This window comes from Caretta caretta, chromosome 25 (assembly GCF_965140235.1).
Source record: "Caretta caretta isolate rCarCar2 chromosome 25, rCarCar1.hap1, whole genome shotgun sequence".
In the NCBI taxonomy this organism is placed as follows: Eukaryota; Metazoa; Chordata; order Testudines; family Cheloniidae; genus Caretta; species Caretta caretta.
Window position 1 is genome coordinate 18,240,231 of NC_134230.1, and position 14,558 is coordinate 18,254,788.

The window sequence follows — 14,558 nt, forward strand, 5'->3', positions numbered from 1 at the left end:
GGGTCTTTTAAAGTAAGCTGAAACTGGAATTTCAAAGTAACTTGAAAGTGAAAAGAAGACCAGAAATAAAGTCTACTGTGAAACCGTACAAAGACTCCATACCTGATAGAGTTTTGTATGCAAGGAACCGCTGAACTGCATGTACTGCACCAGGTAAGAGCGCTGGCCCTCATAGGGAGTAATAATGCCAATCTGATCAGGTTTGGCACCCGCTTTCAATAACTTTGTAGTTATCTTCTCCACATTAGCAGCTTCCGTCCTAGGAAGAGAGGTTTTTTGTTTTATTTTTTAAAGTCACTAAACTAGATATATTGCAGAATTAAGTTAAATAAATAAATAAAAGTTTAACCTGCTAAATACTTCTTGCAAGTTATCGGGACCTATAAAAAAAATCAAGGCTCAATGCTGCATTAGGCTTTTGTATGAAGGCTATTTTGAGTGGAAAGTATTTTCTTATGCTTGCATTACTCAACCAGTTTGACTGATTCAAATCAAGCTTTGCAGATGAGACCATACATGGAAAGAAAGCTTTTTTACTAAATTTCCTTTCAGCTAAAACTATCTGCACCTGAAAAAGGAAGAGGTTAAAATGGAAACCGGAACCTCCTCTTACATATGGTATTCCTTACCCAGCAAAGCTAAATACCTAGATGCCCTGGAATGACAAGTTGAAGTCTGTCTTCATTCTTCCAAAGCAGAGAATCTGTATACCTTACAGTTTATTGTGCAAACGTATTTTGGAGGAGATCTTAAAAACAGATCCTGTCTGCTGTATGGACAGTAAAGATCCCATGGGCACTTATTTATTCATTTTTTTAACATTGCACAGTTCTAAACTAAACTTCGCTTTCTGCCCGCTGTTGTATCATTCATGTGCAAGTTGGTTTCCTTCAGTGCTGCATTTCAGCAGTGATGGATAATATATTGTGATGAAAGGCACTGTGAGAGAAACCGTATTAATACCATGAGAGTGAAGCGGTGACAAGCACTCCCAATAGCTGCATAAACATAGAAGTAAACTTCCTGGGAGAGGTTTTAAAGGAGCAGGAGGGAGAGGGAGAAGCGGAAGGAGGAAGACGAGGGGAGAAGTGCCAGATTAAAGATATCCTTTTCCACTACATGTGTTTATTCTTTGCACTCTTTGACCTATGTTATCAGACAGACAGCTCCAACAGAAGCCTTTTTTCTTCAGAAGCTAGTGTATATTGGAGCCCAATGCTTCCATATAGCAGTTGACTGGAATTTGCTGCTGCAGTAATCAATTCACACCACACAGATCTGTGCTTGATGTTGGCTTGCTTTTGAAAGTGAGAACATGTATCCACAGCGTTACCCACCACACAAGTAAACTTAAATGGATACACAATTATTTCAATCTCTGGTGTTAGCAGGACCACGAATCCTTCTCTTCTACTGAATTAAAACAGTACTTTGGAGTTCAAATATCTGGACTAGGACAATGTTGTGTAACTATTCCAGTGTGCTGGCCTAAGGGACAAATATCACTTATGGTCATAGAAATTAATTTCTCATCTAAATGAGACAGAACTCTAACTTAGATGCCTAGGCTCGTTTATACATCTAAGAACTTGTTTGCGCCCCCCCTTCCTCATCACCACAATATCCAAGCACCTCCAAAATATTATGAATTTCACAACAAAAGAGCCCTGTAATAGGGGAATTTTTCATTTTACAGGTAGGGAACTGAGGCACAGAGATTAAGTGATTTGCCCATGGGTCACAGTCTGTACCCGAGCTAGGAACTGAACCCCCGTCTCTTGAGTCCCTCTCCAGTGCCTTAGACATAAGGTCATTCATCATCCTTCCTACAAATATTAGGAGAATCAATTAAGGCACTAAATGTGAAGGCAAGATAGGAAAAATTCCTAGGCACTTAAGCCTCATTGATTTTCAATGGGACTTAGTCACTACTGAAAATTTTCCCCACTTATATAACATTAGCATTGAATTTTATTTACCTGTTTAAGTAAGAGGTGCCTGAACTGGCAATTTCTTCTTGACCCTGTGTCACATAGAAAAACATTGGCTTATCTGGCTGGGGCCATTGGAAATCAAATCCCTTTTTCACACGGTCCGCTGAGGAGGAAAAAAATATAAGCCAGAACATTCACAACGCTCCTTTAGCATCACACACCTTAAATGCACTGAGCAACCATTAAAATTAGCTGCAGTCCACAGTCAATGCCCCCGTTTCAACAAATGTGGTTAGGACATTTTATATTAATGAATCCCTCGTTCTGATTCTCGGTGGATTGCATGTAAGTCAATTTTGTACTGTGCCAATTGTATTTTACCTGCAGTAACACCGTTCTGGAGTGACCCCTCATAAAAGATGTTGGATGGAAAAGCACTAAGTGCAGGGTGCATACGATACTGCACTTGCAGGCGAATTGGACGGATACCCAGCACCACAAGCCTCTCAAAAAGGGACTGAGACAGGCCTGCCTTTGCAGCTTTTTTACACATCACAACAGGACCAAGCTGGCAGTGATCACCTACAAGGATCAGCTGTTAAAAAAAAAGGAAAAAAAACAAACATTCAACACTGACTATAGTATAGACACCTTAAGCTCTCACGCAGATGTCCTAGCTGATGCAATGCTACAACAGTCTGATTTCAAGTCAAACTGAATGTATAGCATATTACTCTAAAATTATCAGCAAGAATGCTGATGAGTTTCAAATATGCTTTATATCCAGTAACGAATAGCAGACCTTGTAGCCCTTTAGAGTCATCCAGGGGTGAAGTCTCCAGTCAGACCTTAACATGTCAAGCACACTGAAACAAAGATAGCACTTTGGAAAGAGGACAATTTTATTGCTGTCACATAAAACAAAAGTTGTTTGGACCTGCAGTAGGGAACTGTCTATTCAGAAAGTAGGGAGTTTTCACTCCCACAGGAGCACGAACAGGAAAAATGGCAACAATAATTTTCTGTGCATTATAAGTAGCGAATAGATATCTGTTTGTATCTGCTTATGAGTTCCATTATTTTTCAGAGCAACCCTTCATACCTGTTTGGCTCCCAGAACAACTGGCACCATACATTCTGGTTCAGTAGCCTGTGTGCTTTCATCAATTAAAATGGAACGAAACTGCATTTTTGCAAGTCTTGGGTCACCTGCTCCCACGCATGTGCAGCAAATAACATCTGCATTCTGATAAACAGACAAAAACACGCATTTCAGCACCAGCACCCTCAGCACTGTTTTTAACATTTACTTATCCGACCTTCACTAGTCTGCAAAAAAATGACACGTCCGAACAGAGGAAAGGAGTCTGTACCATAAGTAATTCACGCTCTGCTGTTCGTTTCAGTGCACGATAGCGTTTCTCATCAGCAGATGACAATTCTCCAGTTTCATCTTTCAGCTGCTGCAATTTCTGGAGCTCAGGCATACTACACAGCAAAGGAATTTGAAATCAAAACAATCATGTTTTCTTCTTAAAATTCAAGTGTACAACTCCTAATATTTGGGGTTCTAGGGCTCCCTTGAGCAGAATGGCAGTTGTGCAGTGGACTTTTTTGGTGTGTGGCAGTCATAGAATCATAGAATATCAGGGTTGGAAGGGACCTCAGGAGGTCATTTAGTCCAACCCCCTGCTCAAAGCAGGACCAATCCCCAATATTTGCCCCAGATCCCTAAATGGTCCCCTCAAGGATTGAACTCACAACCCTGGGTTTAGCAGGCCAATTGCTCAAACCACTGAGCTATCCCTCCCCCACCCTAGTCCACAAGGGACAACTGAATTCACATTATTTATTAAGTCATGGCTTATCCCAATCACTGCATTAGATCGAATGCATTTTGCCATTCTCATGTAGATAACCTACTGCAATACCAAGCACCCAAGCCATTTTTCTTGGACAACTTCTTACCTATCCATGTTTCTGATCTGGTTGTGCAATGCCAGGAAAGATACAGGAGAATCAATTGCCTCGCGGCTTTTAGCACATAGACGAACGACTTTTAGTCCTGTCTGATGGATCTTCTCAGTGAGCTGATCCACAGCTATGTTACTTGGGGCACAAACTAACACAGGCCTTAAAAATTGAACAGAAGAAAAAAAAATGTCAGCACAAGTGATGAGGAATTATAAAACTTTCCTAGAGGAAAAAAAGCTAATCAAGACAAGATCAGAATCATCCAAAATCTGAATATATCCTAAAGATAAGTTATTCACATATGTTTTTCAAATTCAGCATTTTGAAAGTCTTTCCAGGAGTGGCACACTTCTGGAAGAAATGTTCCAACTGTAGCAAGACAGCATTGTATTTTAAGTATATACTTTAATAGCTGTAGAATATAATTTCTATTTATGAATACAGAGAAAGTGCTTAAAGTATCACACAGCTTCAACATATATAAAATATTCAGTTATCAGTTAAAATTTCTTACCCATTGCCCTGCCTAGCTAAATGGTAGACAATAGTGGCTGATGTCACAGTTTTTCCTGTACCAGGGGGACCTTGGATAAGGCTCAGAGGACGCTGCAAGACAGTCTTTACAGCATAAACCTGAAAAAAGTTTTGCTATTTTAGCATATCATTTGTACTTAAAGTAGGTAAGCATAGTTTTTTCACTCAAGTTTATAATCCCTGTATGTAAATCCTTTATGAAATTATGGCTGACAAGAGAAAAGATAGGATTACCTGAGAATGGTTGAGGTCAGGAAGTCCTTGTGCTGTAAAACGCTTTGGCAGCTGGCATTTAATAATCACATCTTCTACCTCATGACCTAACAGTTTGTGGTAGATGTAGCCAGAAACTGAAGTTTCATCCACAGCAAATGTTTTTAAAGCACTCTGCATTCTGCAAGTGAAAACACAGATCACAAAACATGAACTGAATGTATTTATCCTCAAACTTCTGTAACGTGGAGGTTAATTAGGTACAAGACACAAAAAACTCAAAAACCCATTAGCTTAATAAGCAGGTTGGGGAGGAGACAAAACACTTTCAGCCTGGCAAACAGAGTTAGCCTTCTGTCGTTCTCCTATGTTCTTATGCAAGTGAACCATTGTGTGTTTCCAAAGAAGGAAAAACTCCAAGGAAGGCAAACACCACTACAGATAGTTAAGATTACTTTCCAGACGCCCCCCAGGGTTTGAGGAAGAGTTGTGTTAAACAGGTTTCTTTTGGAGCAGCCACACATGGCTCACAGAACTCTGTAAATAAAAGTCTGAAGACTTTACTGTCCCAATGATTACTAAAAGATTGCAGTTCAGATTTCATTGCCGTTTTCAGCCGTTAAGGTTTTAGAGACAAAGCTGGATACTTATATGCGACTGAACTGTTACGTGATTTCATTGCAAAGTGACGGTGTTTTTAGAACAAACAGGCTAGCCAAAAGAAACCCAAAGTACCTACTTAGGTTGCTAGCCTGCACTAAAGCCGGTGACGCCACATCTTCACTATTTTACCAGTGCTAGCTAGATTAAAGCTAGCATGGGTATGCCTATTCATGCTACAAGCACACCTTCACTTGCGGTGAAGACATATCCAAAATGGACTGAAGCTCTAGAGAATAACCAGAAAAGATGAAATTTGAGAAAAGGTTTGTCTCCCCTTTCTTTTATGTTAATAATATTCATGATACAAATCAATGTGCATTCAGAATGAGGTACACAAATGAGGAGTTCAATGATGCTTTTGAGATCAGATCAAGTTCTAAACAGAATACTCAGAAAGAAGATAGCTCTCTCTGAAGCAAAGGACCTATATGCTCCCAGTTTTGGTATGTGCACCTCATTTTCTTTCTGGAAGTGAACTTCATGAAACAGATACAGAAGTACTTCCTCCCCAGTAAAAATTCAAATTGAACTCTGGGAAAAAGTGTTTTGATTCTGTCAAACACCTGCTGGACTCTAAAATGTTTTCTGAATGCCAGTAAGTTTACATACCTGTCAAATGAAGTGGACTTCCACACAAAATCCACTTGGAAGTTATGAGTAACCTCCACAGGTGCTCCAACACTGCTCCTCAGCTCAATAGCTATCTCATCACCATAATCTGAAGAGCCTTGTTAAGTAGTAATTTATCTTATAAATTTGGAATTTATTTTTCCACTTTAAAAATATTGGAAAGTAGAAATATAAGCAGATCCGTGGGCATCAGCTGGACAGTGATTAAAGCAGTTAATTTCCTTTCTTCCTCTTTTCCTGTCTCCTGTGGGCAGATCATCTCAGGTACTTCTGTGGACTCCCATTATTGTAGTGTCTAAGCACTTCACAGTTTAATGTATTTATCCTCACAACCCTCCTGTGAGGTAGGGCTGTGCTATTACCCCATTGTACAGATGTGGAATTGAGGCACACAGAAACTAAGCGACCTGCCCAAGGTAACAAGTACTTTATGTGCATGAGTGAAAGAATTAATTTGGGCTGGAAGCAACAGAAACCTCCATTTTCCTCTGAAGAACTGCCTCAATCCCATTATTGTATCACTGAGATCAAACTGATGAACTACTCAAGTCACAGTGCAGCTGTGTCAGTGAAATGATCTGCATCTCTGGAAAAAAAAGTAAAGGATACTATCAGGAACTTTAATAACATGACCAATTCCTTTCCACAAAGGGGCCAGGTCTCCTTTATATCTCAGGCAGATTTCGTCTCCCTGCATAAGACGCATATCTAAACAGAAGAACATTCAAGCAGTTATTTTTGAAGTCTGTACTGGTAAATCAACCCTCCAACAAAAACAAAAGTAACAAAACTGTTCTATACCCCAAGATAGACCATCAGACTGTATGCAATTTTTATGTTACTTACTGGTTACAACACACCTAGCTCAAAACAATCTAAGAAGATATAACTTAGACATCATTACCTGAGTCAGTCTTTGGCAAAGTGAAGTAAGCAATTCTCTTCTTGTTCAAGCCCAGGTCCCATCTCACAGTGATATTATCTTGGGTCTAAGTTGTAAAGAAAAGGCATCTTTTACTTTCTAAAAGAATTGTACCAGAGATGTTTCCTGACTATCCTCCTTTTCTGTAATGCTCAGAACAGCCAAATATTTACAAACACTTAGAGAGTTTATACCATTTGCATAACAACTGTATTTCTACAAAACTGAATTACTTACCAGCAACTGGCACCATTGAGGTACTGAGCCATCATCTCCAATTTCTTTACTGTTTCTTCAAGAATGCTGCTTTTGGCCCCAAAGATGTTGAATTTCAGGCACTGTACATAAGCGTGTGCGCTAATCACATATGCCAGGTGTTTATGTGCCCCCATACGACACCCTAAGTTCCGCTTGGAGCCCATCTGAGAAATCCAAAACTGGCAGATAGGCAAGTGTGGTTCCATGGAGGAGATGACCCAACAGAATGCCAATGAAACTGGTAACAGTTCTCTCAAAGTTGGGATGTCCTCCACAGAATCACATTCTCTAAAGACTAAGAAGGAGATTCCCTCTCAAAGAAGGAAGGAGAGACTAAGGATTCAGACATGTTTCAAAACCCAGTAGCACCACTGTTGCTTTCTGTCATACACCCCACCCCCGCCTCCAAGCTCTTTAAATTCTGTGTGATCATTTTCCATCTACCTCCTATGGTACAAGTAATGATAATGGTGACAGTTGCTACTGTAGTAAAGAGCCTTATGTTTATTTCACTTCAATCTTCTCTTTTCTATTGTTAGGAGCCAGGTGTTTCATGTTATCAATTTGAACTGCTTAAGTATAACTAAATAAATAAGCATCTTTCAATGTTTCAATCACACTACCTGGGACTCCTTGAGTTTCTTGTCGTAATCTGCTTCAAGCTTGACTAGAGGTCCAAAAATATTTTGGTACTGATAAGCATCCTCATATCTAAGTAAGACATGCTGCGGTTCTTCATCAACACCAGGTTTTTCCAAGTCTTCAAGGGTTGCAGATGGATTTTCCTAGAATTGAGAAACGGTACATTAAGTTCTAAGGCATGAGATCCACAACGTCAAGTTGACCAGACTTTCGTTGTCAAAGCTGAGATAAGAGTAGTGAACAGTACAGGGATAGTAAAGTAGATTTTAAAAACTGTTTCAGACTAAAAATTCAGTCCTCTAAAAAGTGACTAAACACAGCATCACGGGGTTTCTTATTTACCAGCTTTGTTTTTTTTGTTTGTTTTTTAAACTGTTATCCCCACAAGCTCGGACTTGGACATGAAAGTTAAGTTGTGTTCTCTGGGACAGACACCACTATCAATAATAAATGACCTAAGGCAAAATTCTGACCTCAATTAAAACTGTGCAAACTCATTAAAATTGCTCTCCCTTAGCTGTGTTGTCTCTGAACTGCTATTAGAAGTAAAAGTTTGTCACTGAAGTTAGATAAGACTGAATACCAAGAGCAGACTGGCATCTCCTTACTCAGATATTTGTATATAATCATTGCTTAGAGTAGAACTGAACTTTAATCTAATATGTTAATACAGGTAAGGAAATTTGGTTTTACAAATACAGTTTAAACTGGCAGTGTCCTTTCAATGTTAAATGATCGAGTGTGTTGGAATTTTGTGATCTACTCAAAAATGCAGACTGCTAACAAAAATTCAGAACCTAAAGCATTATCCACTATTAACCAAACAATCCTATCTCCCAAACCCTCACTCTCATGAACTGCTATCCTATGTCCAGTTTGTCAAGACTTTGGATGGTAAAGTCGGTGTGGGGAACATGTCTGCATGAATGTAAAATGCTCTGTAAACCTATGGCATAATACAAATGGTTAATAAGGAGGTCTCTTCCATCATGGTTAAATACACAGAATGTTTAATATTTGGCTACACATTCCTAATTTAGAGTGGCACATACCTTCCAGAGTTCTTCCAGTTTGTTAATTTGTTGAGCTGTAATCTGACGTGCTCTCAACTGCTCCTGTTCAGAAGGAATCTTTACCAGCCAGGAAAGGAAACAGCGGTCTTGGATAAGAGGTTGCCACTGTGAGCTGTCCCAATTAATATCCTTTAAACTGCTCTGACTGGCACACGGTTGCCTGCACAATCAAGATATTGATAATGAATTTATTAAATTAGACAAGTGTTAAAACAAGTTTACCCATGTGAAGTTATGCTTTTGAAGTCAAATCTTTCAATATTTTCAAAAATTAAACTGGGCCAAGAGGCCACAATGATTAGATGCTGCACTTGCCACTACGATATCATGGAGATGAGCGCTCTCAAAATATTCATGAATGATACTGCATCACTTTGACAATCTTAGCATCTAAGGTAGCAAGTTCCTAAGAGTGTGCCTCTGATTCAGTTACTGTTCATTAGGGTGGCATACAGAACGGAAACAGAGGACTATTTCTAATATGCCATTACATAATTAAATAAGAGAATAGAAGCTTACCATAGAAATGGATCTTCTACTGCCAGATAAATGACAAGCTATAGCATTCATCAGATATAGCAGAGACAATTATTTCATGACTATGTTCTGTTATAGGACCATTTTCAATTTAATATAGGATTACTCTGCTCTTGAACAGCTGTAATCTTATGGGCTGAGAGAAGTCTTGTCAGTCTGAACCACAGTACACCACTCTAGTTAGAGGTTAATGTGCCAGCTTCCAAATAGAAGTGTTACTTTGGTATATCGGACATAAAATTATTCAAAAGTTTAATGTGTTTAATGAAAGGAAAGACTCACCGCCTGAGACTCCCTTCATAAAACTAGGATGATTTCCCAGAATAAAAGAAAACGTATTTATTCCAATATGCCTTGGAAAATGTTATTTAATACATGAAGCCTAAGCACTCACCCACAAACTGCCTGATGACAGCTCAGAATGCAAGAAATATTTTTGGTATTACGTGAAAACAGGAAGTATTGCCCTTTAGAAATACATGTGGCTATCCCATCAAATTCTACTCTGTTTTAGCCTTTATTTGAACTCCCCCAAAAAAGAGATTCTCTCACCTGCATAGTAATACGACTACTGAGTCAGCCTTAGCCGGAATGAAGCCAAGGAGGAACACATTACGACATCCACAATTATAACACTCCAAGACAGTCTCTCCCAAAGGGCCATCTTTGTGAAGAGTCACCTCTTTACACTTTGCTCTCACGAGATGATTTACAATGTGGCTGAAACCAGAACACACACAAGTTCGTATGTAGTTAATGCAGAAAACAATTCTGGCCACTAGACTCAGTTTTAATCCTAATTTAAAACAACAGAACAGATCAGTTGGCACTAAACACAAAGAATGTCTGTTACAAATACTTGCTATTTTTGCCAACAGAAGTAGTTAACCACCAGCACTTCACTCAGCTGATGAGAAGGTGCTGTTCCAGGGTTTGGTCTACACTAGGAATTCATGTCAGTATAACTATGTTGCTGAGGGATGTAGAAAATCCACATGCCTGAGTGACATAATTATACTGACCTAACCCCCGGTGAAAACAGTGCTATGTCGACAGGCAAGCTTCTCCCATTGACATAGCTACCGCCTCTCAGGGAGGTGGAGTACCTACACTGAAAGGAGAACTTCTCCCGGTATAGGCAGGGTGTTTCCTAAGCACTGCAGCTACTCCACTGCAGAGCTGTAAGCGTAGACAAGCCCTTGGACAGATGGGAAGGAATGACTAGGCTCCCAGGGAAAACACACATTTTTTTAAAAAAATTAGTAGTTAAATCAGGGGCTTCATTACAGATCAACTGCAGGGCAAGAGCAGCAATTATGGATGCTGCTGAGCATCAGCAGGGGAGAGGAAACAAAGTTCATGCAGTAGACAAATGGCCATAGAAACTATGGCTAGCTTCACTCAGACAACTCTCCTAAGTCACTGACTGAGGAGGTGATAATTTCCTTGGTATGTGCTGGTGATAATGGGAAGATTGGGTGGGGAAGGAAACTAAAAGTTCACATGCAGATCCACAGAGCAAATTTCTTTTAAAAAAGGTTAATTGTGCATGTTAAAAGCTCAAGTGGACGTTTAAAAGCCAACCTTCTTTTGGAGTCAACAATCACATGAGAAAATGAAGTAGGCTGCATCAGAAACTTAATTTGTTTTCTCTACAAACAGAATTTATTATTGCCACTTCCATCATTTAGTCATTTACCTGCCAGATGTATTTCCACGCCCATTACAGAACCACTTCTTGCTGGTATTGCAATAAACCACACAAGCTGGGTCATGGATACCACAGTAACTAAAATCAAAGAGGGAAAAGTAAAAATAATCAGGTAACTATTTATGGGAATGTACAATTAAAAACGCACAGACCATTCACTGAACTATAGACGTAAGCTGAAACTGGCAACTAGGTGGCACTAGGGAAATTGTGTGAGGTGGGTTAAACTATTATTCCAAACTCTTAATTTTCATTTTGACAGAATCTTCGTAATGCTCTGCAATTCAGACTTTAAACCACCAAGTCAGCCTCAGACACTTCCATCCAAGTTTCACTAACTAAACTCTCATTTTGAGGTTAAACATCTCCCAGTTTTAATTGAGATAAATATTTTAGCAGCTGAATTTATATGAAAGGGTTCTTTGCCTCACATATTATGTATATAGTGCCTTGCCAGAGAGCACTATTCCTTGCTATGATACTGTGTTACAATATGCAGAAACTGCAGTGGACTAGTACTGTTAAGCTATGTACCTGTTGCTTGTATGCTAATTGAGCATTTGTGTATTTACTACACAGGACTCAAGACTTCAGTTGGTCACTTCTGTAGAGTACCTCCCATCCAAGGCCTTCAGAACATTTTACAACCATTAAATTAGTCTTCAACACCCCTGAAAGCTGGGTAAATATCCCCACTTTACAGATAAGCAACTGACTCAATCTGTCAGTTTCCCAAAAGTTACAAATCAACAGCTGAGTTAGGATTAAAGCTAAAATCCTATTTCCATTCCTGTGTTTAACCACTGGACTGCTGCTTCATTTAAAGGCAGAAAGAAGGTTATTTATGTTGGGTAAGAAGGAACTGCTTCACTAAAAGGTGTACAAAATGGCTCTCAAACTTATTAATTTTTAAGTTTGGCTACAGTGAAACAGGATATATTTACATCTTACATATTTACACCAATTCCAGTGTCCTTTTGATATTTATTGGGTATGCAATGTCATCAAGATATATACAATTTTCAATGTGATTACTTAAGCCTAATTGAGGCTCCCTCTGAAGTTCATGCAGATCTCAGACTACCTGCAAGCGTGCACAGGAAGATCCTTGGTGTAATAGGTATCTTCTTCATCTTCTTCAAAGTTTAATTCTGCAAGCAGTTGGCTGGTTTTAGCTACATTATCATCCACTGCACCATTCTGGAGGATCCCATCAGGACCATTAACCTAAAAAAGAAATTTGATAGCAAGTTATATAGTCAATGCCCCAATTATAAATTATACCCCATGCCAGAAAGACTGGGGTTGGGGCACTAATCTACTTCACAAGTGCTTATGATAATGTAACAAGTTTTTGAAAGGGTCTAATTTGGAGAGAAAAGTAGTTGTAAGAAAGGATAATACTGAAGTATACAGTGGTAACAAAACAAATATTGACTGATATGAGTCTATATGTGAGATGCTAGAACAATCCAATAAAATAAATATGGAAAGTTTAAGAATATAGATGGGCTGCTGTTCTGCCCATAGTCAGAATTTAATCAAACAACAAATTATGCTCCCTCCCCCCGATATCTATTTCTGTTGTTACTGACCCACAAGGCCAGAATCTTTTGTCTGGCACATCAAAATTATTGATTCCATTACATGAGGACATCAATGAGTAAATGAACTCAAACAAAAATAACCTGTTTTTGTAAGTCTAGTTAAAAAATGAGAAGTACAGAAAACAGATTTAAGCAAAAATTGTTTCTAAGCAGATCATCATTCAATGCTCTCCTTGAGTGTGTCTGATGCTCTTTAACAAAAAGTACCTAATGCACAAATGCAGTAATATTAGCTATATAACATACTGCATCACAAAATACTGTGCATATTAGAACTGGTAAGAAAATTACTATATATGATAAGACTTTTTCAAGCTTGTTTTAGCTATTTCATGATTCTTCCAATTCAAAACCCAAATAATGCCTTTTTATCACTACAAAAAAATCCAAGACAAACTATGCAAGACTCAGTCTGAACAGACAGCCTGTCTACAAAGTTTCAGAGAAACATGATTTCAAAGATCCAGAACAACAAAGCCTGTACAACAAGAGTGACTGCTCTACACCTTCACTAATGGAGCACTATTCACCACTACCATGCAGTTCTGCATCACTGACTCAGGATGTGTATGAGCAAAGTTAATGCTCCAAATCTCAATCTTATGCATGCTACAAATATATTTTGTCCCTTTTTGCTTATGTCACATTAGCTCCTCAAACACTGGAGATAAGCACAAAGAAAACGTATGCAATAAAATACTTTCAGGGATATTTAGAATGCAGTAGCTGAATTACCACTTCTCCCAGCATCTCTGTGGAGCTTCAGGATTGGGTGCTTCTGTTACTAGTAATGAAGGTCATCAAGAAAAGAATCTGACTCAGTGTATCAGATTAAAGCAGCCATTGCCACACAGAGTTAGTTATAGGTGCTCTAGTTTAATTCCAGTGTCAATTATAACATTTAGAAAGCAGATAAATAATTAGCTTGTCACACACTCATGCAAATTGGCTCAGCTAATATATTGAAAAAGAAACAAAGCCAGGATGTATGTCCCAAAAAGTTTTGTCCACCCCACCCACGTATCTGACCTATCATCTTGTAAGAAAGATCATGCCACAGGCAAGCAAGGAATAACACAAAGAGGAATATTGCTTAATCCCAAATCCACCTTCAGGTATGAAGTCTGGGAAAACAAACACCACAATCTGAGCATATTGATTAGCATAGGCTTAATCAACATAACATTTTGGAACAGTGCTATTGACTAAAGTTACTCCACAGAAGAAAGACACTCTCAAGGGACATATGATATAATTAAATTGTTCTATGGGGATTAGGTTAATTAGACTGGATCAGGCAAATGCATGCCAAGTATTTGCCTCTGAATGTCATAGTAAAGGGAAGTTTAATGCTCAAGATTTGGTCAGTGTGAGGCACACAATTTGGATATTAATTTAATATTTTAATGTGTTTACCAAGTCAGACATTTAATGCAAAGTCTATTCTTGATATCTACTTTCACCTTCAAATTATTTCTTTAGTTCTCTTAGGCAATGAAATATGCATTTCCACAGAGAAACTCGTTACCTCTATCCTCATGACAAGATGGTAAACCTTAAAAAAATGAAATCCAAAAAATGCTGGCTTCTGACCTCATTTCTAAGTTTCTTCAGACTTTTGTTGTCCCCATTAATAAACTCAAGGATTTTCTGAATAAACCTCTCTGCAGTCTGAGCAAAACCAAGACCAAGGAGTGACGGAGGCACATTCTTTCTAGACTTCATATTAAGAGATAAAGTGCTGTCTGAACACTACATATCTCAGTGAAGCAGCCTTATTTTTTTCTAGAAGTATTGCAAAAGCTACATAAAATTAGAACAAAATAAATCTGCTTCATTGCATGCCTCTCATCTAGATAT

At 38.6% G+C, this 14,558-nt stretch overlaps 1 protein-coding gene across 3 annotated transcripts in view; it reads right to left on the reverse strand.

Moving 5' to 3' along the window:
* Positions 1–14,558, reverse strand: part of UPF1 (UPF1 RNA helicase and ATPase) — a 35,573-nt gene that overhangs the window by 7,807 nt on the left and 13,208 nt on the right. For 2 of the 3 annotated variants that reach the window (XM_075123179.1, XM_048831226.2), the window contains exons 2-17: positions 12,176–12,318; positions 11,080–11,169; positions 9,933–10,100; positions 8,823–9,003; positions 7,752–7,913; positions 6,853–6,937; positions 6,558–6,656; positions 5,928–6,045; positions 4,677–4,836; positions 4,423–4,541; positions 3,903–4,067; positions 3,308–3,422; positions 3,037–3,180; positions 2,316–2,529; positions 1,980–2,097; positions 103–259 (exon numbers count right to left, since the gene is read on the reverse strand). In XM_075123179.1, the coding sequence (XP_074979280.1) occupies positions 103–259; positions 1,980–2,097; positions 2,316–2,529; positions 3,037–3,180; positions 3,308–3,422; positions 3,903–4,067; positions 4,423–4,541; positions 4,677–4,836; positions 5,928–6,045; positions 6,558–6,656; positions 6,853–6,937; positions 7,752–7,913; positions 8,823–9,003; positions 9,933–10,100; positions 11,080–11,169; positions 12,176–12,318 (2,238 nt within the window). The remainder of the gene's footprint in view (positions 1–102; positions 260–1,979; positions 2,098–2,315; positions 2,530–3,036; positions 3,181–3,307; positions 3,423–3,902; positions 4,068–4,422; positions 4,542–4,676; positions 4,837–5,927; positions 6,046–6,557; positions 6,657–6,852; positions 6,938–7,751; positions 7,914–8,822; positions 9,004–9,932; positions 10,101–11,079; positions 11,170–12,175; positions 12,319–14,558) is intronic. The other variant, XM_048831228.2, reaches the window with a different exon arrangement.